The sequence below is a fragment of the Mixophyes fleayi genome, chromosome 1 (assembly GCF_038048845.1).
Source record: "Mixophyes fleayi isolate aMixFle1 chromosome 1, aMixFle1.hap1, whole genome shotgun sequence".
NCBI lineage: Eukaryota > Metazoa > Chordata > Amphibia > Anura > Limnodynastidae > Mixophyes > Mixophyes fleayi.
The window spans coordinates 40,007,868-40,035,113 of NC_134402.1; the positions used below are offsets into that span (position 1 = coordinate 40,007,868).

Consider the following 27,246-nt stretch of genomic DNA (forward strand, 5'->3'; position numbering starts at 1 on the left):
TAGATTGCAGTTCCTATTTTTTGGACTGCTTAAACAGTGAACGTAGTAATATAGATTGCAGTTCCTATTTTTTGGACTGCTTAAACAGTAAACGTAGTAATATAGATTGCAGTTCCTATTTTTTGGGACTGCAGAAACAGTGAACGTAGTAATATAGATTGCAGTTCCTATTTTTTGGACTGCTTAAACAGTGAACGTAGTAATATAGATTGCAGTTTCTATTTTTTGGGACTGCAGAAACAGTGAACGTAGTAATATAGAATGCAGTTCTTATTTTTTGGGAATGCAGAAACAGTGAATGTAGTAATATAGATTGCAGTACCTATTTTTTGGGACTGCAATAATATATTGCTCTATAATATTTTTTATAATTTTTAAATTATTTTTTTATATTTTTTTTTATTTTTTTTTTAAAGATTTTGGGATAATTATCAAATTACTATGGACTTAGCAGAAAAAAATACAGGACAAAAGCACCACTGGAATCAGCAGGACAGACACTGGCCAAAGCACCACTGGAATCAGCAGGACAGAGCACTGGCCAAAGTACTACTGGACACAGCAGGACAAAGCACCACTTTACTAAAATAATCAGCAGGACAGAGCACACTTTACTAAAATAATCAGCAGGACAGAGCACAGTATCACTATCTCTCAACAACCTCCCTCTACACTACCCACAGGGAGAATGAAGATGGCGGCCGCGAGCGGGGCATTTATGGCATCCGAGTCTCGCGAGATCCGACGCGAGACTTGGATGTCATAGCCTCGTTTTGGATTCCTTGGGCGGCCGGAAGTACCCGAACAGTGCTCGGATCCCGTCGGATCCGCACTGTTTGGGTGGGCTCGGATTAGCGAAATCCGAGCCCGCTCATCTTTACTTAAAACTCACCTGTTCTTCAAAGCCTACCAACCTTTCACCTAACCTGTTCTCCCCTCTCTCCTCCCGGCCCATTTCTCTCCCTTATACATCAACTAGCTCCCTTTGTGCCTGAGTTTTGTTCACCCTCCCTTAGGATGTAAGCTCATTTGAGCAGGGTCCTCTTCCCTCCTGTCTCCATACCTGTTCTTCTGCTCCATCTTTACTGCATTAGCCTGCCTGGAGCTTCTGAAGTTTTGGTAGTTTTGTTTATTTTTCAGTAATGTTTTACCCTGTATAGTCTACTGTTTGTGCAATGTACGGCGCTGAGGAACTCTTGTGGCTAACAAATAAAGGATAATAATAATAACAATAAAAATAAAATCTGAAAATATCTCAAGACACGTTTCGATCTGAATCTGGGTGTAAGCGCTGCCTAAACATTACTTGCCTCATGTAAATACCCACAACAGACTGCAGAATACACACAAGCTTCTGTGCAATATAAGGTCACATTATTTTACACATAAAATACACAAATAGAAACACTTTTAATGCGTACTGTACATACAATGCCTTTTTATAGTCTATGTTACTCGCATACACATGCTATGTGCTATCTGGTGGCACACATACATGCAGTTTATAAAACAAAGACTATACCATGTCAGTCACCACTATCAGTTGGCACCAACATCAGTGCAGCACACGATCCGGACCAGGGTGAGCTTCATAAATGAGATCTGCTTTATTGAGCACTGATGAAGAGTATATAAATAATCAATTATTTTATATTTAATTTTATAATATATATCAAAATTAAGCCATAGTTGAACGAGGACAGTGATTTTACACATAAAATCTCTTTCACCACCTGTTATTATGGAACTTGTGAAAACCCGAGAAAAACAGGTCTTGGCTTTTGAGGAAGGCTACATGCTGTGAGCAGTTCCTGTGGAAAGGTAAACTCCGTCCACTTGTAAGTGAACTTTTTCACTAGCAGAAACACAAAGCTTCTCTTGGTGCTCTGCTACCAGCCTGATAAGACATGCAGACACAACTCCTAGCTGGACATGCTGGAAAGTAAGTTTCTTGGGGCCTGGGGAGGTCCTGGCTAGCAGGAAACATGTTATAATGGAGTTTTGAATGGAATGAATGGAAGGTGAGTAAATCTGTAAACATTAAATTGAATGAAGTATAATGTGTGTTTGAATGGAATTGCCTGAGTTCAGATAAAATGGAGTTAGTGAAGTGTTGGTCATGGAAGCATTTGTGTTTGTTGCAAAGGTTATTTGGAATAGATGTCTTTTGTGTAATATGCCTTGCTGGCTCTCACTAAATAGATGTCTTTTGTGTAAAATAGATGTTTGTGGAGGACTTACAAGTATATTACAAGTATATGAGGTTTAAGAACTGGGCCCTGTTCATTGGTAGTCAATTAAGCCATTACAAGCACATGTGACCAACACGTGCTTGTAACTTCCAACAAAGCAAGTCAGCCATTTTAAGTATTGTGAGCTAAATTTAGTTCTTGAAAAAGGCTAATGGAAATTGCAAATGATGTATAATAGAAGTTTATGGTTTTAGTTTGTTTAATGCAGTTTAGTGCAAATGTATAGTAAGTGTATGGAAATGGTTGTTCATAGTTTGTTTGTTAGATAGAATGGTTGTGTTGGAAAAGTATTTCATGGGAAATTGAAGAAATCGTGTAGATGGTATTGGAAAGACTGCTATGCTGCTGTTGAAGAGTGTGGCTGAGATTAGGGGCTAGATTTACTAAACTGCGGGTTTGAAAAAGTGGGGATGTTGCCTATAGCAACCAATCAGATTCTAGCTGTCATTTTGTAGAAAGCACTAAATAAATGAAAGCTGGAATCTTATTGGGTTCTATAGGCAACATCCCCACTTTTTCAAACCCGCAGCTTAGTAAATCTAGCCCTAGGACTTAGATGCATAGCAAGTGATTGGATTGTTCAGGAAGAGGTCAGTTATTTCAAGTTTTGTTAGACTGCTGGTTTAAAGGGTAGTGTTGTAACTCTGAATCTCTGAAATAATATGGTTTATTGCTGGAAATGTTGATGTAGTTAATATGGCAGCAGCAAGGTGAAATACCATGTGTTTAGAGCATGCTGAATTCAGACAATAGAGAAAATGGATATAGAAGCTCCATGCTTGTAAAATGGCTGCCATCTAGTGACTCTCATGTGAAGGGAATGTGGATAGTCAATGTCTGTTGGACTTTGACTGAGATAAGTGAAATGAAACGATAGATGGATAAATGGTAGAAGTTTTGAGACAAATGTGAGAATATTTGGAAGGTTAAAATGTATGCTTGATTGTATGACACACACACACACTCACACACACTCACACACACTTATTGACAATAGTTAAAACACAGACACAATGACTTGCATATTTAGAAAACAGGCAATTGACTGCAATGTATTGTATGAAACAAAATCTGTTGAGTTTGTATAAATACACGGTTTACTGTTTTATAATGTATGCATACATTTTATAATTAGAATGTTAATTAATAATACAACACGTTTTAAATGAAACTATATTTTGTGCATAGGTTTTCTTGAAGATATGAGCATAAGCTATTATATTGATATTGATCCTGTGGATTTAAGGGAAAACAATTTTATTTCTTAGAATAAATCAGAGTTACCTTTGCGAGGAGTTGGTTGACGGTGGTAGTCATAAATTACGCTATTAAATGGTCATCCATACATTTGCCAGATTATTAAAGAGATTAAAATCCCATAAACACCCTAGAAACCCTTTTACAAGCACCTTGTACTAAAATCAACAACTCCTCCAGAGTTCTATGCCCTCCATTCCTCCCCTCCACTGTTTAGTATAATCACTGTAATCCAGTGCCTACAGCTCCATAAACAAACTTAAAACTGACAACATTTCACAGAACTTTATGGCAATGATTGAATTGAGGGAGCTGATGAGGTTAAGTGTCACTCATGCCCAGACATGGAGCTACTGGTGATGCATATGGGGCAGGCAAATTTTAACCTGGGGGAAAAGACTCGACCCAGCAGCCTATTACGAACATTTTAAAGGAAAGAAAATGCAGGTGGCTCAGTGACCCAGCCCAAGGTAGGCAACTATGGGACCGTCCCGGGGGGCACATTTTCCCCTGCCCAGCCTGCCCCTGTATATATGTCCTCTGTACACACATAGGCAAAGTGCCAATGCAGGTAAGCAGGACATATATTGTAGGACCTGTTTGCCAAATCTCTTTCATTCTGAACAGCACCTGGGATGATTGACAATTGTCTAAGGTAGTGCATAGAAGCTGCAAGGTGTAATTGACCTTAAAAAATTCTGGAAAAAAATACATTATTTACTATATATTGCCCAAAAGTATATTATCACTTAAAGAATCCTTACAATACTCTATACTCTACCTTGACCTTTTGGAATGTTGAGATATACAATATTTTCACTGTACCAACAACATGAAAATAACAATTAGGGTTACTCTTAGAAAGATTCCTCCCCTATACTAATATAATTCCAACATAGTAATTACCATTTGAGATCAATTTAGTTGACAACCTGATGACATCTCTTCCACAAATTGACAAATGTGATCTCTTCCAAAAATGGACAATTATATTTTAAAAAGTAATTAGTATATGACATCAGATGGAAATGACATGCTTGCAAAATACAGATTACTTATCACACATTAAGCAAGGACCGCTGAATGTCTTGTGGTAGAAGTAATCGTACCAAGAGGTACCGTACCTTACATCCAGCACAGAAAGGATATGAAATAATATATTGAAAGGTGAACTGAAAACTTGTAAACATAAAATGCTCTTTAATGGGAGGGAATGAGATGTAAATGGACCTTGTTCACACAGTTTTGTTCTGCTGCAGGCAATAATAATGTTAACAAGCATTATAACTTCTTTATTTCTGGCTTAGTTCGCAGTGAATTCATATGTTTCAATAAAAAATTTTCTACAAGAATATTTTCTGTAGAAAATGTTTAATCTCCCTATATGTGACCTATACTGTATTTTAATTTACGACTAAATACAATAATTAAATTATATGAAGCATGAAGGTAAATGATCCATTTAATCTTACCAAGACTTTCACTGCCGTTTTGTTGAAAATAAACTATGTTTATATCCCCCATCACAAACTAAAACAATCACATCTCATAGCTTCCAGTGGCTAAAGAAGTGTTACGATTGGATAAAAAGTGCTAGTAGCATAGTATGACATATAATGTCAGTTATTGTACGCTGTGACACCACAATTCTAGAGGAGGCGGAGTTGAGGTTCTTCGCTGGCCTCCCCACTCTCCACCTTTCCTCCTCTGTCACTGCACTGACTGATTTCAGGAGGAAGCGCAGTGTGATGCCAATCGCCTGTACTTCCTCCTGCAGATATTGCAATAGTCAGCAGTGACTATAGTGAGCATGACCAAAGAGAGGTACATGCGAAGAAGGGTAATTTTCTCCCTTTGATACCTTTATTCTTATTGCCATTCATTAATTTGCTAATCAGATCACCTCAAGGGAGAGTGCTGATGATTGGTGTCCTTGTTGCTATCAGTGATTCAAAAAGCAGCAGTAGGGTAACTTCTGAGGGACAAAAGGGGCAGACGTAGCGCTGCCAGTGCTACGAATGTTCCTGCAGGTGGACTAAGGGGTTGAAGCAATCTTGACAGACCATTTCTGCTACCTAGTAGCAGAACATGCCTACCTAGACATGCCATCCCTACCACCCTCTTCCTGATTTTGTGCCACATGCCATCCCTACCACCCTCTTCCTGATTTTGTGCCATACAAGGCAGAAAAGTTCCTTACTCTTAAACTGCTTTATAGATAACAGCTGCTAGAATATAATTAGGAAGCCCAGATTACTGGTTGACAGACTATCCCTTGAATTTTAGGGTGCGTGTTACTCCCACCAGTTTCCTAATTAGCTGCTCCCATTCTGCTATTCAGAGAGAGCCCTAGCTGATCCGGTGGTAGCCAGTTTCACGGTACTGACTACCCCGACAGAGAAGACAACGACATGAGGAGTCCGATTCAATACTCCCCCGAATGCAGATTACTTCATATCACAACTCGCTCTCTTGACTACTGTAGAAAATGACGTAATCAACAACCACGACTTGGCTTAAAGCGGCGATGGATTGGATCCGCCTGTCATTTATGTCATGTAAGTATTATTTTAGGGGTTACGGTTAGGTTTAGGATTAGGGTAAACCCTAACTCCTAACCCTAATACCCCTAACACCCCAAACCCCTAAAATAGTACTTACATGACATAAATGACAGGCGGCTCCATCCATCGCCGCTTTAAGCCAAGTCGCGCGTGGTGATGATGTCATTTTCTTCAGTCGTCAACAGAGCGGGTTGTGATATGAAGTAATCTGAATTCCGCTAAGTAGTTTTTTGGGCAGGTCGGTGTACTATTGAAACGGACTCCTCATGTTGTTGTCTTCTCTGTCGGGGTAGTCAGTACCGTTAATAGCACCGTTAATAGGTACTACACCCAGCTGATCATCCTCACACATTCAGCAATGGATCAATTGGCCATACACAGGATACTTTTAGGATGGTTAGATGAGAATCGCATACATGGTTAGACGATTATGGGGATTGGTGGTCTTTTAATGCCCATACACGTCGCACTTTACAACCATTTAGGTTTCTTGAGATACTTTATCTCTCATCCCTATACCCTACAAAAATTCACAGCAGAAAACCACAAATGAACAGAAACACATCATAACCTACCATAGATTTACCAGAAAGGGGTGTTCAAGGCACTGCATGATCTGTAGTTCTCTGAAGACGTTTCGCACTTCATCTCTTTCTACACACTTCTGTTTGTTCATATACTTCATGGCATACATCTTCTTGGAGTCTCGCTTCTGTACAATGCACACCTGGAAGACAAACCGTGGCTGAGTTTAACATGTGCGGATAATAAATCATGGAAAAGTCATTTCATTTCAGAAAGATAGTAAATCTTAATAAAGTCATGGACAAAACAAACAGGTGTGAGCACAAATATGCAACTCAGTAACAATGTATCTAGTGGTAGAGCTGGAATTCCTTTCTAAATAATACATTTGTTTCAATTATTGTTCAGAATGTGCTAGTTTGATATATTGCACTAATGTATATTGCAATACAACCCATTGCTTCATAGGACTATGTTGAGAAACGTAATGCACTAATTATGTAATCTTCTTCCATCATTTGATAAATTAAGTAAAATAAGCATGTATATTTAAAAAGTGAGAAATGGTCAAATTTGCAAAAGTTACTTTTACAAATACGGATTTAGTGCCATGAAAGTCAGGAATAAACAAAACATTTTTAAAAATCATGCATGAGTTCAGTTACATGTTACTTTTATATAGACGGTCAAAAACAATTGATAAAGTGCTGCACCCCTGCAGAAGCCACTGTCTTTTCCCTCAAATCATTTGCTTACACATAACAAAAAGAACATTTGCACGATGCTTTTGCACTTTTGTGAATAATATCTCATACTGCAAAGATCCACTTTGAAACTTATCTGCTCATGAAATCAATTATTATTACCCATGACTTGATGCTGACATTGTGTGATCAAGTTATTTCCTACAATATATTTCAGTTTCAAGTGTAGGCCTCACAAACACTTCAAATAATTCGCTCATCACTGAAATCAAGCTCACAATTTCCTTGTTCCAATTTTGGATGCTGAGAACATGCTCCGCAATGCTACCGGCAGACAGGGCGGCCTGTCAGCTTCTAATCAATACAGAGCAGTATCGCTTAGATTTGTCAGAGCCTGGGAAAACTGCTCTATTGGTCAGTAGTGGTGAGATAACCACTTTGCATTACATTGATGTCCTTTATTGAATATATTCATTGACTGTACCAATGAATTACATTGTATCAATGTAATTCATAGTAGTTATACCCTGTGTTTTTTTAAAAATTTAATTAAGTCTTTTATTTTTTAAATAGAATTTGCCGCCACCAGTGTAGGCTTTGAGCGCTGGTGCCTGGAACACTTTGAAGGGAAGTGGTAGTTGGGCATAACCTTTTTTTTTGCCAGAAATACTAGTTTTATTGTCCCAATTTTTGCCTGAATAGTAAAACCCCTCATATTTTTGCTGCCCTTTCATAATAATAATTACATTTCATTACCATGTTTTATGCTGGGTGGCTTATACTAAAACCACTGGTATATTTGTTTCTATTTACATTTATTCATAAGGACTCTACATTTTCATAACCTTTGATATCCACCCACTGGGCAGGTTTCAAACAGGTTTTGGCATATACTGAAACTCCTGTCCAGTCACGATGAGTCCGCTCCAGTTAATCAATCAATGAACCTCATTCAATAAAGTTCAGGCATTCCTCACGTGGGGTTTATATGCAAAAAAACAATCAAAGCAGTTTATTAAGAGAAAAAAATAGGCTTTTACTGTTTGTGATCCCACCATGCACATTTTTAGGTTTAGCCACAAGCCCACAAAGCACAGTGCCGATTGATTTGTAATCCATTTCAAACAATCAGATATCACTACTTTCCAATTTATGATAGCCATGGAATGAAACTGATAATCAAGTTATATCTGAATTAAAGCTCTTTCCAATATGTTATTAAAAAGTCCAATTGCACTCAAACTCCTCAATGTCTCCATCAATGCCTTGCATGAGATGTAAGCTCTGGTAAAAGAAGAATTGAAATTTTTAAAAAATTAAATATTTCAGACCAATGTTGTCAGGGGAGGGCTGGCAAATTTTAGCCGGGGGATGGGGGGGGGGGAGCTCGACTCAGCAGCCTATTTTAAAGGAAAAACAATGCAAGTGGCCCAGTGACCCAGCCCAAGGTAGCCCAATATGGGACTGGCCCAGTGGGCAGATGCCCCCCAGCCTCCCAGCCAAGCCTGCCCCTGAATGTTGTTGAATCTGGCAACTTCAGCTTGTGATTTCCACTGCTGTTTGATTTCAAGTGCTGTTTGTTTAAAGTGTGGAGTTAGATCAAGTAAGGAGTTGAATCCAGGAAGTGGTTAAGCTGGTAAGTGGCTAGCAAAGGTTAGTACTCTCGAGTTCACTGTAGGCTATAAGAAGTTAGGTTAGCCATAATAAGATGAGTGGTAGCAGGGCTGATGATCTCACTCAATGCATATCTTGTCATATGTATGCACACTTGGAGCAAGTGTTCCAAGGTTTATACCTCTGTGAGAAATGTGAGCAATTGGTCTCTTTGGAAGCCCAGGTAACTGATCTAAAGCAGACCATTGCAACATTGAGAGAGATTGCCAACCTGGAGCAGAGTTTACAGCTCACAGTTGATGCGTTAGCTGAGCAGGGTGGAGCAGAGACAGAGGAGAATGCACAGGTAGGCAGCTGGGTAACAGTTACTAGGGGTAGCAGAGGGAGGAAGAGGCAGGCCAGTTCTGAGCTAAGCAATCCCAGCAGATTTGCCAGATTGGATGAAGATACTGTGGAAGGCAGTTCAGAATTGGTAGGGTTGGATGAGACTGCTTCCTCTAGCAACCAGGGGAATGGTCTCTCCAGCATAGAGGGGACCAAAGTTACTCAGGGACCCAGCCAGATTGTTGTGGTAGGGGATTCAATTACTAGCAAGGTAGATAGGGCAATCTGTTGCCGGAACCGTGCATGCCAAACAGTGTGTTGTCTCCCGGGTGCTCGGGCTCGGCATATTGCGGATCGGATGGACAGATTGTTTGGAGGGGCTGTGGATGACCCAACGGTTTTGGTGCATGTTGGCAACAATGACCATGTTAGAGGATGAAGGGGTGTCCTAAAGAATGATTTCAGGGACATAGGTCACAAACTTAAGGACATCCAAGGTAGTATTTTCAGAAATACTACCTTTGCCACGCGCTAGTCCAGGGAGGCAGTTTGAGATTAGGGAGTTTAATGCGTGGCTTAAAGATTGGTGTAGGAAGGAGGGTTTTAGATTCCTAAAGCACTGGGCTGATTTCTCAGTCAGTTGCCATCTTTATTGTCGAGATGGATTGCACCTGAATGAGGAGGGGCTGCAGTGGTAGGGGAGAGGATCGTTAGAAGGTTGGAGGAGATTTTAAACTAGGCTCCTGGGGGGAGGGGCAAGCAAGTATTTATGGGATAGACATTGAGAGTAGCAAGGAGGAATTGAACAAGAGTCAAGAGGGTGGAGAGGGGAAAAAGAGAAGCATAGCCGATAAGGAGAGGCCCTGTTTAAAGCAAAAAGAAATACCTAAGGGAGGCAATAGACTTAAGTGTATGCTTGCAAATGCAAGAAGCCTGACAGGTAAAATGGGGGAGTTAGGACTAGTAGCAATGAATGAGCAGTATGATATTATAGGTATTACGGAGACCTGGTGGGAGGATACACATGACTGGGCAGTCAACTTGGAAGGCTATTCTCTCTTCAGGAGGGATAGGGTAAATAAAAGGGGAGGAGGAGTATGTCTTTATATTAAGCCAGAATTAAAACCAAGTATTCAGGAAGTTATATAAGATAATATTGGTGATAATATAGAGGCATTGTGGGTGGAAATATCCAGCAGAGGAAATAGTTCAGAGAAGTTGCTGATAGGGATATGCTATAAACCGCCAGCTATTAGTACGATTGAGGAAGCCCAACTTCTACAGCAAATTGAGAAGGCTACACAACTAGGTCAAATTTTAATTATGGGGGATTTTAATTATCCGGACATTGACACGCTAAAAGACCATTACATGTCCCAATTAGTAGAGGAACCAACTAGGAACCAGACTATACTGGAGCTAGTAATAACAAACAATGTAGACGTAATATCAAATATTCAAGTAAGGAAACAGTGATCATAATATGGTCTCATTTGAAATTAGTTTCCAGAAGCAACGGTATAAGGGATCAACTAGGACTTTAAACCTTAGAAAGGCGATTTTTAATATGCTAAAGGAGTCTATGAAGAGCATAGACTGGGACAAAGCCTTTGAAGGAAAAAATACGGAAGAAAAGTGGGCTGTCTTTAAAATGCTGTTGGAAACATATACTTATAAGTTCATTCCTATGGGAAATAAATATAAAAGAATTAGGTTTAAACCAATGTGGCTAAAGAAAAAGGTAAGGGAAGAAATGCAAAGGAAGAAGCGTGCATTTAAATTGTTTCAGTCTGAAGGGTCAAATGAAATGGGTGAAATGATAAATGATACTAAGGAAACAGCAGAGGTATTAAACACTTTCTTTTCTTCAGTATTTACTAGAGAGGAACAAATGGTAGGTGTAATACATACAAATGGAAATGAAACCATAACATTAATTAATACTTGGTTGTCAGAGGAAGAAGTCCAAAGGCGACTGAAGAATATTAAGATAAATAAAGCTCAAGGTCCAGATGGCATACACCCAAGGGTCCTTATGGAGTTAAACTCGGAAATAGCTAGACTGCTATTCTTAATTTTCAGAGATTGAATCTCATCAGGCTCAGTACCAAGGGATTGGCAAATAGCAGATGTGGTGCTGTTGTTTAAAAAGGTGACGAGATCACACCCAGGGAATTATAGACCTGAAAGCCTGACATAAATATTGGGGAAACTACTGGAAGGTAAATTAAGGGATAGTATTCAGGATTACTTGGTGCGCAATAAAATTATTAGTGGAAATCAACATGGATTTGTGAGGGATAGGTCATGTCAAACTAATCTAATTAGTTTCTATGAGGAAGTCAGTGGGAACTTAGACCAGGGCAGCACAATAGATGTGATCTACTTAGATTTAGCAAAGGCCTTTGATACAGTGCCACACAAGAGGTTGGCTTGCAAAATAAGGGAACTGGGTCTAGGAATCAACATTTGTACTTGGATCGAACACTGGTTAGAGAATAGGGAACAGAGAGTTGTGATAAATGGAACATTTTCTAATTGGTCAAAAGTTTTCAGTGGAGTATCTCAAGGTTCTGTGCTGGGGCCACTCCTTTTTAATATATTTATTAATGACCTTGGTGTTGGTTTAGAGAGTAAAGTTCCTATTTTTGCAGATGACACTAAACTTTGTAATAAAATCAGAGCAAGCTGTAGCTTCTCTACAGAGGGACTTAAATAAACTGGAGAATTGGGCGGCCAAATGGAATATGAGGTTTAACATAGATAAATGTAAGGTTATGCATTTAAGGATCAAAAACAAGAACACAATCTATAAACTAAATGGAATAAATTTAGGAGAATCTATAATGGAAAAGGATTTGGGAGTGCTCGTAGACAGTAGACTTAGCAATAGTGCTCAATGTCAAGCAGCAGCTGAAAGGGCAAACAAAGTATTGGCATGCATAAAAAGGGGCATAGGTGCAAGGGAAGATAGTGTAATTTTTCCACTGTATAAATCGTTGGTAAGACCTCATCTTGAATATGCAGTACAGTTCTGGGCACCACTCTATAAAAAAGATATTCTGGAACTAGAAAGGGTTCAGAGAAGGGCGACAAAATTGATAAAGGGTATGGAGTGTCACGGGCACTAGGAGTCTTTACCCAGGGATCACCAGGTGATAGGCTTACCAGAGCAGTATAGGTGGTAATATGGTACTCTGGTAGCAGGGTGATCACGGAACAGGAAATAGCAGATGATGAGATGCTCAGGAAAGTCTATGACTAGCAGCACTGGCACTATGGAGGTAGTAATACACGAGGAACTGTATGGACAAAGGACACGTGAAGGTAGTCAGTGGTCTGCGGTAGCAAGTTGTACCACTGCTATAGTGAGGAGGAATGTCCAACAGAAACGAGGAGGTGATGAGAGTCAGCGGTCTGCGGATAGCAAGTTGTACCGCTGTCTGAGTGAAGGAATGGAATCCAAGTGGAGGTATCCGGGGAGTCAGTGGTCTGCGTTAGCAAGTTGTACCACTGCTATGTGAGAGGATACTGGAACAGGTGAAACTGTAAACAGGAGTCAGTGGTCTGCCACTAGCAAGTTGTACTACTGAATATATATGTGAGGAGGTGCACGGGGAGAGACTGCAACACAATATATACACGGGCACCTTGACTTTGATCCACAGTAATATGCACAATATAAATGTATAAATGACTGAACAACACTGCCAATATAGAAAGTCTCTTGAAGTAATCCGGCATAAGATAACACAGTCAATGATGGCAGTAGAGTCAGCAGATAGTACACTCCAGAGGAGAACCAACACAGTCAATGATGGCAATAGACTCAGCGGATAGTACACTCCAGAGGAGAACCAACACAGTCCAGCAAGGTATGCAATACACAGCACAGTCAATGGGAAGTATGCATACCGTGGTTCAGGAGAAGGCAGTCAGACAGGAGTGCAGAGATACCTGAAGGGCAGGAGGCCAGCAGGATACAAGTCCCTGGATGGGTGAAGCAGGGGTCTAGCAGGTGCAGCGCACAGGTAGGTAGACCAGCAGGGAACACAGGAAGGCGTGGAGAGCGGATCAGCAGTAGATGGATGAGTAGCGCTGAGAAGTAACAGCAGCGGGTCTCTGCGGGAACACGGAGGTAACCAATAGCAACCAGCAGGTGCAGTAACGATGGGACACCGGAGCAGAGTTGAACTGGAACGGATGATCACGGAGAGTAGCGGGTAGCAATAGTGGCAGCAGACTCAAGGAAACACGGTAGAGTAGACAAGGACTGAAGACTGAAGCGCACAGAGGCAGCGGATAGGAATCAGCTAAACAGTCACGATGAAACACAGACGGGTTGCAGGTTGAAGACTGTAGTGCACGGAGGCAGCGGATAGGAATCAGCTAGCAGTCACGATGATGAAACACAGACGAGTTGCAGGTTGAAGACTGTAGTGCACGGAGGCAGCGGATAGGAATCAGCCAAACAGCCACGATGATGAAACACAGACGAGTTGCAGGTTGAAGCCTGTAGTGCACGGAGGCAGCGGATAGGAATCAGCTGGCAGTCACAATCATGAACAGGTGAGTGGATGTGGTTGAAGCCTGTAATGCACGGAGGCAGCGGATAGGCATCAGCTAACAGTCCCAATGATACATGGTAGAGTTGAAGTGATTAGAAGACTGTAGTGCACGGAGGCAGCGGATAGGAATCAGCTCACAGTCACGATGATACAGTAGATGGTAGAAGTGGTATGGGAACCACAGTAGCAGAAGTGGTTTGGAAACCACAGAGGTAGAAGTGGTTTGGAAACCACAGGAATCAGCAGGGCTGAATAAACAAGGAAACACAGGAACACCTTCAGAGACTCATGGGGAATGAGACTCCAAGATCAGGCAACGTGGTGTTGACCACAGGTGCTTAATATAGGGAGGTTGCCTGATCTGCCAATTAAGTTAAAGGAACATACACTGGAGGTATAGAAAGGGCTGCGCATGCGCAGTCCCTCAGGATGGAGGACGGCCACGGTTCCTAAATGTCCGGGAAGAAGCACTCACAGTCCGGTGAGTGACAGTACCCCCCCTTTTAAAGGTGGGCACAGAACGCCTGGAACCGGGCTTGTCCGGATTTTTGGAATAAAACTTCTTCAGAAGGGCAGGAGCATTAAGATCTTCAGCTTTGATCCATGAACGCTCTTCAGGGCCAAAGCCCTTCCAATGAACGAGGAAACGGAGGACTCCTCGCGAAATTTTTGCATCCAATACCTCAGTAATCTCGAAATCCTCCTCCTGATGAACTTGAACTGGCTGCGGTGCTGAGGAAGGAGTCGAGAAACGGTTGATGATGAGAGGTTTGAGCAAGGACACATGGAAGGCATTGGAGATCCGAAGATTCTTAGGAAGAAGAAGTTTAACACATACTGGATTGATAACTTGAATGATCCTATATGGACCAATAAAACGAGGGGCGAATTTCATAGATGGAACCTTCAAACGAATATTTTTGGTAGATAACCAGACACGATCTCCAATTTTTAGTGGTGGAATAGCCCGCCTCTTCTTATCTGCGAAAGACTTATATTTGTTAGATGTCTTCTTTAAACAGGTTTTGACCTGAGACCAGATATTTTTGAAGGTCTGACAAGCAGTCTCCACAGCAGGAACTTGGGTGGGCGGAAGGGCAGGAAATTCCGGAAAAGACGGATGGTGACCGTAGACCACAAAGAATGGAGTTTTGGATGATGACTCATGGTACATGTTGTTATGGGCGAATTCAGCCCAAGGGAGCAATTCTACCCAGTTGTCTTGGTTGGCTGAAGAGAACATCCTAATAAAAGTCTCAAGATCTTGATTGACTCGTTCCGTTTGTCCGTTAGATTGCGGATGGTAAGACGATGAGAGTGCTAATCGTATGCCCAAGGTTTTACAAAGGGCCCGCCAGAATCTGGAAACGAATTGTACTCCTCTATCTGACACAATCTCAGCCGGACATCCATGGATGCGGAAGATTTCTTTAATGAAATGTTCAGCCAGAGTAGACGAGGAAGGTAAACCGGACAGAGGGACGAAATGAGCCATCTTCGAAAATCTGTCTACCACTACCCAAATAGTATTGTGATTCTTACTTGGTGGCAAATCAGTAACGAAATCCATACTAATATGGGTCCAAGGCTTGGACGGAATGGGTAGTGGTCGCAGCAACCCTGCTGGAGTTCTGCGGGAGGATTTGAACTGAGAACATAAATCACAGGAAGCAATAAACTCTTTGACGTCTCTCCTCATTGAAGGCCACCAGTAACTACGAGAGAGAATCTCAAAGGTCTTATGTTCACCGGCGTGTCCAGAAAAACGAGAGGCATGGAACCACGAAAGGATTTTCCTCCTCAGAGTAGGAGGCACGAGGGTCTTCCCAAATGGTAGCATTTTGGTGGATGAAGCAGCCAGAGAAATACATTTGGGATCTAGAATAGCATGGTTGGGAACCTCTTCTACATCAGAGGACGTCACAAAAGCTCGAGATAGAGCGTCAGCTTTCTTGTTCTTAGCAGCTGGTTTGAAGGTTATAATTAATTCAAAACGGGAAAAGAAAAGAGACCATCTTGCTTGACGAGGGTTCAAGCATTGAGCAGATTGCAAATATGACAAGTTCTTATGATCCGTGAAGATCGTCACCGGATGGCGAGCTCCTTCCAACAAGTATCTCCATTCCTCTAATGCAGCTTTGATGGCCAGCAACTCCTTGTCCCCGATAGTATAGTTTTTCTCTGCGGGCAGAAGACCCCGAGAGTAGAAGGCACAAGGATGTAATTTTTGTTGCTCCGAGCGTTGGGAGAGAATAGCTCCTAAGCCCACATTAGAGGCATCTACTTCTAGGAAGAAGGGGAGTGTCACATCAGGTTGTCGCAGAATGGGAGCAGACGAAAAGGACTCTTTGAGGATTTGAAAGGCTTGGAGAGCCTCAGATGACCATTGCTTAGCATTAGCCCCTTTCCGAGTTAAGGCCACAATGGGAGATGCAATGGATGAGAAGTCTTGAATGAAGCGTCTATAGTAATTGGCAAAACCTAAAAAACGCTGGATGGCACGAAGAGTAGTTGGCTGAGGCCAATGTAGTACAGCATTTACTTTGTCTGGATCCATCTTCAGGCCAACTCCGGAAACTATATACCCCAAGAATGGAATCTGGGGTAACTCGAATGAACATTTTTCCAATTTACAGAACAACGAGTTTTTCCGTAGTCTGGAGAGGACCTCTGCCACATGTTGGTGATGAGAAGGCAGGTCCTGTGAGAAGATCAATATGTCGTCCAGGTAGACAACGACACATACATATAATAAGTCCCGAAAGATCTCATTGATGAAACCCTGGAAAACCGCGGGGGCATTACACAGCCCGAAGGGCATTACTAAATATTCGTAATGCCCATCTCTGGTGTTAAACGCGGTCTTCCATTCGTCACCGGAACGGATTCTAATTAAATTGTAGGCACCACGAAGATCCAACTTAGTAAATATCCGAGCTCCCTTGATGCGATCAAATAGCTCAGTGATCAGCGGAATGGGATACCGATTCTTGATAGTAATGGCGTTGAGTCCACGAAAATCTATACAAGGGCGTAATGATCCATCCTTCTTTTTGACGAAGAAGAACCCAGCTCCAGCGGGAGAGGTGGAAGGTCGAATGAACCCACGCTGGAGATTCTCCTGTATGTACTCAGATGTGGCTTGAGTTTCAGGTAACGAGAGAGGATAGACCCGACCCCTGGGAGGAGTCTTGCCAGGTAGAAGGTCGATCGGACAATCCCAAGAACGATGAGGAGGAAGACGTTCAGACTGAGCTTTATCAAACACATCGGCAAATGAAGCATACTGAGGAGGGAGTCCCGGGGAGGAAGATGAGATGGAAGATTGCTGTACTTTAAGAGGAATAACTTGAGAGAGACAACGATGGTGACATTCAGGCCCCCAAGACGTAACTTGAGGGGTGCGCCAGTCAATCTGGGGAGAGTGACATTGAAGCCATGGAAGGCCTAAGACAATCGGACTTGTCGTAACAGGAAGAATTAAAAACGAAATTTCTTCATGGTGTAGTACACCAATCTGAAGGGTTACTGGAGACGTACTCTGGGTGATGAGACCATTGATGAGACGTGATCCATCTATAGCCGTCACAGTAATGGGTGTTTTTAAAGTGATCACTGGTAGGGACCATTGATTCACTAGTGATTTAGAAATGAAATTTCCTGCTGCTCCGGAATCAATCAATGCCTGTGACTCAAAGGATTTGGTAGCAAAGGAAATCGTAACATCGAAAGCGCAGACTTTAGATTTCATAGACAATGGAGAGGACTCCAGGGACCCTAACTTCACCTCTCCAGAACTAGTTAGGGCCTGGCATTTCCCGATTTCTTAGGGCAAGAACTGAGCATATGTGTGGAATCAGCACAATAGATACAGAGTCTATTCTTTACTCTTCGTTTCCTCTCTTCTAAAGATAATTTGGAACGTCCTATCTCCATGGGAATCACAGAAGGTGAAACTGGACGAAATTGAGGGTTTAAACGAAGAGGTGCTTTAGCAGAAGTTGTTTTCTCAGATTCTCTTTCACGAAATCTCATGTCTACACGATGGCAAAGAGAGATCAAATCTTCTAGTGACGAAGGAAGCTCTTGAGTAGTCAGTGCATCTTTAATTTTATCGGAGAGCCCCTGCCAGAAGGCGGCAACTAATGCTTCAGTGTTCCACTGAAGTTCAGAGGCTAAGATCCTAAATTGAATGACATACTGTCCTACTGTATGGGAGCCTTGTCGCAAACGAAGAATGCTGGAAGCAGCGGAGGTCACACGACCTGGTTCATCGAACACACTTCGGAACGTGGAAATGAATTTGGCACTATCTTGTAGAATTGGATCGTTTCTTTCCCACAGAGGGGAGGCCCAAGCCAGGGCTTGTCCAGAAAACAATGAGATAAGATAGGCCACTCTGGAACGATGGGTAGAAAAATTTTGAGGTTGGAGTTCAAAATGGACTGAACATTGGTTAAGGAAACCTCTACAAGTTTTGGGGTCCCCGTCATATTTTGACGGAGTAGGCAGGTGAAGCGTAGGAGCTGTAGACACCTGGGATGGCACTGGGGAAACGGAGGAAAGCACAGGAGCTTCAATACTAGCTGTAACAGTCTGTCCAGATGTTCCTTGGGAGGTTAACGATTGGTAACATTGAAGTAACAGCTGTTGGCGAGCATCCTGTTGCTCCACACGGCTGACCAGATGCTGCAGCATCTCTTTAGCAGTAGGTTCCGTATCTGGGTCTGTCATGGCCTGATCTTACTGTCATGGGCACTAGGAGTCTTTACCCAGGGATCACCAGGTGATAGGCTTACCAGAGCAGTATAGGTGGTAATATGGTACTCTGGTAGCAGGGTGATCACGGAACAGGAAATAGCAGATGATGAGATGCTCAGGAAAGTCTATGACTAGCAGCACTGGCACTATGGAGGTAGTAATACACGAGGAACTGTATGGACAAAGGACACGTGAAGGTAGTCAGTGGTCTGCGGTAGCAAGTTGTACCACTGCTATAGTGAGGAGGAATGTCCAACAGAAACGAGGAGGTGATGAGAGTCAGCGGTCTGCGGATAGCAAGTTGTACCGCTGTCTGAGTGAAGGAATGGAATCCAAGTGGAGGTATCCGGGGAGTCAGTGGTCTGCGTTAGCAAGTTGTACCACTGCTATGTGAGAGGATACTGGAACAGGTGAAACTGTAAACAGGAGTCAGTGGTCTGCCACTAGCAAGTTGTACTACTGAATATATATGTGAGGAGGTGCACGGGGAGAGACTGCAACACAATATATACACGGGCACCTTGACTTTGATCCACAGTAATATGCACAATATAAATGTATAAATGACTGAACAACACTGCCAATATAGAAAGTCTCTTGAAGTAATCCGGCATAAGATAACACAGTCAATGATGGCAGTAGAGTCAGCAGATAGTACACTCCAGAGGAGAACCAACACAGTCAATGATGGCAATAGACTCAGCGGATAGTACACTCCAGAGGAGAACCAACACAGTCCAGCAAGGTATGCAATACACAGCACAGTCAATGGGAAGTATGCATACCGTGGTTCAGGAGAAGGCAGTCAGACAGGAGTGCAGAGATACCTGAAGGGCAGGAGGCCAGCAGGATACAAGTCCCTGGATGGGTGAAGCAGGGGTCTAGCAGGTGCAGCGCACAGGTAGGTAGACCAGCAGGGAACACAGGAAGGCGTGGAGAGCGGATCAGCAGTAGATGGATGAGTAGCGCTGAGAAGTAACAGCAGCGGGTCTCTGCGGGAACACGGAGGTAACCAATAGCAACCAGCAGGTGCAGTAACGATGGGACACCGGAGCAGAGTTGAACTGGAACGGATGATCACGGAGAGTAGCGGGTAGCAATAGTGGCAGCAGACTCAAGGAAACACGGTAGAGTAGACAAGGACTGAAGACTGAAGCGCACAGAGGCAGCGGATAGGAATCAGCTAAACAGTCACGATGAAACACAGACGGGTTGCAGGTTGAAGACTGTAGTGCACGGAGGCAGCGGATAGGAATCAGCTAGCAGTCACGATGATGAAACACAGACGAGTTGCAGGTTGAAGACTGTAGTGCACGGAGGCAGCGGATAGGAATCAGCCAAACAGCCACGATGATGAAACACAGACGAGTTGCAGGTTGAAGCCTGTAGTGCACGGAGGCAGCGGATAGGAATCAGCTGGCAGTCACAATCATGAACAGGTGAGTGGATGTGGTTGAAGCCTGTAATGCACGGAGGCAGCGGATAGGCATCAGCTAACAGTCCCAATGATACATGGTAGAGTTGAAGTGATTAGAAGACTGTAGTGCACGGAGGCAGCGGATAGGAATCAGCTCACAGTCACGATGATACAGTAGATGGTAGAAGTGGTATGGGAACCACAGTAGCAGAAGTGGTTTGGAAACCACAGAGGTAGAAGTGGTTTGGAAACCACAGGAATCAGCAGGGCTGAATAAACAAGGAAACACAGGAACACCTTCAGAGACTCATGGGGAATGAGACTCCAAGATCAGGCAACGTGGTGTTGACCACAGGTGCTTAATATAGGGAGGTTGCCTGATCTGCCAATTAAGTTAAAGGAACATACACTGGAGGTATAGAAAGGGCTGCGCATGCGCAGTCCCTCAGGATGGAGGACGGCCACGGTTCCTAAATGTCCGGGAAGAAGCACTCACAGTCCGGTGAGTGACATGGAGTCATTAAGTTATGAGGAAAGGTTAGCCAGTTTAGACATGTTTTCTTTAGAAAAGAGGCTTCTAAGGGGAGATATGATTACTATGTACAAATACATTAAGGGTCAATACAGAGAACTTTCATGGGAACTTTTTACCCCAAGGACTATAAACACAGGACACGCGGTCACCCCCTAAGGTTAGAGGAGAGAAAATGTCACAACCAGCAAAGGAAGGGGTTCTTTACAGTAAAGGCAGTCAAGATATGGAATTCATTACCAAGGAAAGTTGTGATGGCAGATTCAATAGATATGTTTAAGAAAGGGTTAGACAAATTTTTAGCGGAAAAGTGTATCCAGGGATACGACCGTTAATTAAAATGAAGGATACTAGTGGATATAGGGTAAAAATAGGACTGCAATATTGAGTCTGGGGGATTTTCACAATTGAAACAGATTGGCGGTTTTTTACTCTGGATCAATTTCAAATATAAGTGCAGGATCACAGGAGATCCAAAATAGGTTGAACTTGATGGACTGGTGTCTTTTTTCAACCTCATCAACTATGTTACTATGTTACTGAATCCCAGGCCAGAAAAAGTGAGCTGTGAGTGAACCAACCAAGGTGCCTTCCACATGGAATAGTATGTGCCAAAGTCAGTTGCTGAAATACCTCTCCTATATATTTATGCTTATCTCTCAGATAAAGGGTATCATTGTGGAGAATAAAGTAAGAGTATCTAGCCTCAGCAATATTATACACCAGTTTCCTGCTCACAATTATAATGAGCAGGATGAGCCTATACATCTTCATCGATATCAGACAAAGTAATATTAGTATTAGCATTTATAGGTAAACTTTCACCCCCTCCATCATTAGGATGTTAGTTGAGATCCTTATAATTCTTTTCCATCTGACTCTGAGTTTTGGAGCCCTTCATTCAGTATGAAAAGGGAATGCTTCTCCGGGGATCTCCAGACTCTCAGTATTAGGCAGAAAAATCCAGCCACTCTCTGTCTATTAACGCAGGGCTGACAGGTATGGTCACAATCCTACCATTAGAACATGGGGGTTTCTCTGAATGGCAAATGGCACTTATGCAGTGTGTCATAACCATATTGATATTAGAAAAAAATCATATGCCATATGGTTTCCCATTGACCTAAAGTGACAATCTTCAATTTATTTGCAGAATTCCATAAGAAATGTGACAAATGGATGGAAAACTCTGTACATGATTTTTCTAGAAACAGCACTGCAGGGAGTGAATAAAAATATTAACCATGTTTTTTTCAGATTGAGGATCAACACAAATTGCTCTAGCAATCTATAGAACATTTAAGAATGTATTACAAAACTAATGAATCAAATGAATTAATTGATCTCATCTTATAGGCCTAATGGCAATGAGTGCAAAAACAGCACTATCATGGAATGTATGGGGGGATTATTTTATGCAGTAATATTTTTATTACATTTTTCTTCCTCTTTTTCACAGGATAGTGGGGCAGTTTTACATATTATACATATTTACATACTTAGGGGGAAATCAATTGACTGCGAGATATTTTTTAACACCGCCTTAAGTAATTTTAACACTGTTTTTTTTTATCATTTTCGAGCGGGTTAACTTTACCCGCGATTCAATTCCATTTTTAACGCTCAGTTTTTTTTATGAAACAGTTCTGTCACACTCCAGTAGAAGGTCTATTGAAACAATAGGGGGGTTGAGAGGCCGCCGCGTTAAAAGCTATTCGATTGTTTTTTAGCGCGGTGCGTTAAACAGGCCAATATGCTGTTTTATCTCGCACCTCTTTGGGGTGTGCTAAAAATAAAAAATCTATGAAAAGTATTGAAATCATGTAATAATGAAAAAAATAAAAATAAAATAAACTATGTTTATCAGTAATGCATAACAATAAAAAGTTGATTTTCTTGTGAAAAAATAATGAGAAAAAAATCAAATAAAAATAAAAATCATTAATCTATAATATAAATGCTTAGTGGCGTGTGTTAGTCTGTCTGTGTGTGTGCGTGTGGAAAAAATAAAACCAAGCTGCAGCGCCACCTGCTGGGCGGAGTTATACACTGACCTACTAAATTTTTAGTGTGTGTGGGAAAAAAAATTCAGAAAGGGCTGAAATTTTGTATACTAAGATGTTTTTAATTTGTTAATTTAATTTGTTAATTGTTAAAAGTGTTTATAAAGATTTTAAAAAAATATATATATATTTCTTGAAGGAGAAGTGACAGTTGGGAGTGGTTGGTGGTTGCCGGGGGTGACAGTGGGGAGTGGTTGGTGGTTGAGGCCTGGGCTAGGGCCCAAATGCATGACAAGAACCTTTTTAACACCTTAAGTAGCTTGATTTGACTAGAATGCATGAGTATCATGCACGGGTTAACTTGTTAAATATATTTATGTATGTTTTTGGTACAAATATGTATATACTAATGTGTCTTGACATGCTATAGTGATTCTATAGTAAAAAATAGTGAATTAAAAAATTATGCTAAAGAAAGTACTGTAATGTAGATATTATCAAGTAAATAGGTTGTGTAATGCAATCCGATGTATGAAAATGTATGCCAATCCTTTTTTTTGTGTTATACATGACCGTGTTAAACACTCCCCTTCACTCCCCTAAGAACTTGCAAACACCAATGATAACATGCGGGGGCAGCATTCCCTTTTTTTCAATTGAATTGCACGAGTTTTAACGCTGTGTTAACTAAAAACGTTCGCTATAGCAGTTAAAAACCAGCGTGTGATTATTATTTTTTTAACCCTACGGGAAAAAAAAAACTTGCAATCAATTGAATACCCCCCTTTGTTTCAGCATAGAAATGGTTTATTTTTTGTGAATCAGCACATTTACTGCAAAGTAGGGATGTGCACCGGCGACTTTTGAGGTCTCGTGTTTTGTGTTTTGGATCCGGATTTTCGCGATGTTTTGGGTTCGGATTTGTGTCGCAAAACACCTGCCGAATGGTTTTGGTTCGGATTTAAGGTTTTGGATTCGGATTTTTTTTGAAAAAAAACTAAAAAGTGTAAAAATCAAGTTTTTGGGCTTATTTTCACTCCTACGCTATTATTAACCTCAATAACATTCAATAACAATCATTTCCACTAATTTAAAGGCTATTCTGAACACCTAACACCTCACAATATTTTATTTTTTTTAGTACAAAACGTTGCAACGAGGTATCTTTCTGGACTGCGTAGAGGAGTGTTCCCCACAATATAATTAAAAACCCATCAACTGGTCTGCATTACACCCAAAAATACTATCTGGACTGCGTAGAGGACTGGCCACTGGCCACTGGCCACCACAATATAATATATAGAAAACCTTCAACAGGTCTGCATTACACCCAAAAATAGTATCTGGACTGCGTAGAGGACTGGCCACTGGCCACCACAATATAATATAGAGAAAACCTTCAACAGGTCTGCATTACACCCAAAAATAGTATCTGGACTGCGTAGAGGACTGGCCACTGACCACCACAATATAATATATAGAAAACCTTCAACAGGTCTGCATTACACCCAAAAATAGTATCTGTACTGCGTAGAGGACTGGCCACTGGCCACCACAATATAATATATAGAAAACCTTCAACAGGTCTGCATTACACCCAAAAATAGTATCTGGACTGCGTAGAGTAGTGGGCACTGGGCACCACAATATAATATAGAGAAAACCTTCAACAGGTCTGCATTACACCCAAAAATAGTATCTGGACTGCGTAGAGGACTGGCCACTGGCCACCACAATATAATATATAGAAAACCTTTAACAGGTCTGCATTACACCCAAAAATAGTATCTGTACTGCGTAGAGGACTGGCCACTGGCCACCACAATATAATATATAGAAAACCTTCAACAGGTCTGCATTACACCCAAAAATAGTATCTGGACTGCGTAGAGTAGTGGGCACTGGGCACCACAATAAAAAAATATATAGAAAACCTTCAACAGGTCTTAATTACACCCACAAATAGTATCTGGACTGCGTAGAGTAGTGGGCACTGGGCACCACAATAAAATATATAAAAAACCTTCAACAGGTCTGACTTACACTGCACATACGGCTGCTCCTCCATCCTCTCCATTATATACATGTTGGAGTTTCAGCGTGTGAAAACCTCTTGTTTTTGATAATGTCAGTGCATTTTGAATATTTTTCAATTTGCCCCACAACACTGAATGTACTTTATCTATGATACTTGACTGCGTATCTATCTATCTTGACTGCGTAGTGTGGTGTGCCCGGAACACAATTTTTTACAGCGCCAACAATATAATTAAAAAATTGGGCATCAACTGTCACCGTTGTTTAATATCTGATAAACCTAAATATGGACTGCACAGTGGAGTGGCCCCGGTAGTAAATTTGGTGCCGGGGCCACAATACCTCCTCCAACTTCCAAGTGTAGTGTTTATAAAGACAGACAGCGTCGAAGTGTTATTAGTTGACTTTCTTAACCCTAAAATTGTCCCTGTTGCAAATATTCGTGCAATGGACAGTTACTTTTTCATTGAAAGACTCAAGCTTTCAAGTGTAGTGTTTATAAAATATAAACAACAATACAGTAGTTCTAGAGCACGTCAATCCCTCTTGTTTTAAATTATGACAGGGCATTTTACTTTTGGTTTAATTTCCTGAATTTGTTTAAATTTGGTTTTACTTTTTGAACATGGCAAACGACTGTTGATTGGTCATATTATGCAAAAAAAAAGTTCCAAGATGGAATTGTCCTTGGGCCCTCCCACCCACCCTTATGTTGTTGAAATAGGACATGCACACTTTAACAAACCAATCATTTCAGCGACAGGGCCTACCAAACAACTTTGGCTGAAATGATTGGTTTGTTTGGGCCCCCACACCAATAAAACAATTCATCTCTCCCTGTACAAACTAAACAGGCTCTACTGAGGAAAGATGTCGTCCTCATCCTCAACTTCTGATTCCTCTCCCCCTACAGTGTGTACTTCCTCCTACTCATACATTTTTAATTCGTCCCCGCTGGACTCCACAACCACAGGTCCCTCTGTACTGTCTGGAGGGCAGTGCTGTACTTCATTGAGGAATTGATTATTCATTTTTATAAACATCATTTTTTCAACGTTGTGAGGAAGCAACCTCCTTCGCCACTCACTGACCAGGTTCCCAGCTGCACTAAAAACTCTTTCCGAGTACACACTGGAGGGGGGACAACGCAGTTAAAAAATAGAGCCAGTTTGTACAGGGGCTTCCAAACTGCCTTTTGGAGTTCTACCATGTCACTACCTCTAGTTAATTTAGATTGCAAGGCTTGTAAATATAAATACTTTGAAGATAAAAAAAGCAGGCTGCACAGACTGTGGAGCTAGAAAGTGTAACTAAATGGACCACGTTACTTTGGTGGCTATCTATGCCCCCCCCCCCACCCTACACTTGTAGTTGAATATAAATAAAGCAGCCTGCATAGACTGTAGAACTAGAAATTCAAATATACAAAGAAATGGACAAAGGCAGTTTGGTATCTGTCTGCATCAGATCCCCTCTCCACTAGGAGTAAAACAGAAAACTATTCAGCCGTTATATAATCTAGAATATAAATAGAAATTGAGAAAGGCAATTTGGTATCTGTCTGCATCATAATCATCAACATCCTCCTCAGCGCCAGCTACATCAATATCCTCCTCCCGGTGTACAACATTCACACCTTCATTAGCCAAATCTGTAACTGGACTGTGGGTGATCCTTCCAGCATATGCAGAGGGCATGCTGCAAATGCTGGATGGAGTCACCTCTTCCCGTACAGTGATGGGAAGGTCAGGGTTCACAACCAACAACACCCTTGGACTCGCCTTGGGGATTTGTGATGTCATCTGTTTAGAAGGCAGAGTTCTTTGCTGTTTTGTTGTTGTTGCTGACAGCATAACTCTCTTAATTTTTTTGTAAGGGGGGGGAGGAGGAGGGCTTAGATCCTTGGGTGAAGCTGGACCACTAGTCATGAACACGGGCCAGGGCCTAAGCTGTTCCTTGCCACTACGTGTCGTAAATGGCATATTGCCAACTTTTCGTTTCTCCTCAGCTGATTTTAAGTTTCTCTTTTTGCTATTTTTTGAGAACTTGGGCTTTTTGGATTTTACATGCCCTGTACTAGGAGATTGGGCATTGGGCTTGCCAGACGACGTTGATGGCATTTCATCGTCTATGTCATGACTAGTGGCAGCAGCTTCAGCATTAGGAGGAAGTGGGTCTTGATCTTTCCCTACTTTATCCTCCAAATTTTTGGTCTCCATTATATGTAGCACAAGATACTGCAGAATGTGTGAACTTGGTAATATTGCAGTACCAATGGACTTATACTGCTGGATTGGTTTTGCAAATTTGGTTATAATTACTTCTTTTTTTTTTTATTTTTTTTTTTTTTTTTATAACTTTTTTTTTATTTTTTTCAAAACTTGGGAATAATGGGGAAATAACTATGCCCTTAGAAGCACAGAGCACAGGACACAGCACCACTGGACTGAACAGGATACAGCACAGGACCCAGCAGCACCACTGAACTCAGCAGGACAGAGCACAGGACACAGCACCACTGGACTGATACTGCAGAATGTGTGAACTTTGTAATATTGCAGTACCACTGGACTTTTACTGCTGAATGTGTGAACTTGGTAATATTGCAGTACCAATGGGCTTATACTGCAGGATTGGTTGTGCAAATTTTGTTGTAATTAAAAAAAAATTTAATTAGTTTTTTGTATT

The 27,246-nt window shown here is 41.6% G+C and overlaps 1 protein-coding gene across 1 annotated transcript in view; it reads right to left on the bottom strand.

Annotated features, from left to right (window-relative positions):
• Positions 1 to 27,246, bottom strand: part of STK32B (serine/threonine kinase 32B) — a 274,895-nt gene that overhangs the window by 195,297 nt on the left and 52,352 nt on the right. Inside the window, exon 3 of the mRNA XM_075194650.1 lies at positions 6,649 to 6,800. Coding sequence (XP_075050751.1) covers positions 6,649 to 6,800 — 152 coding nt within the window. The remainder of the gene's footprint in view (positions 1 to 6,648; positions 6,801 to 27,246) is intronic.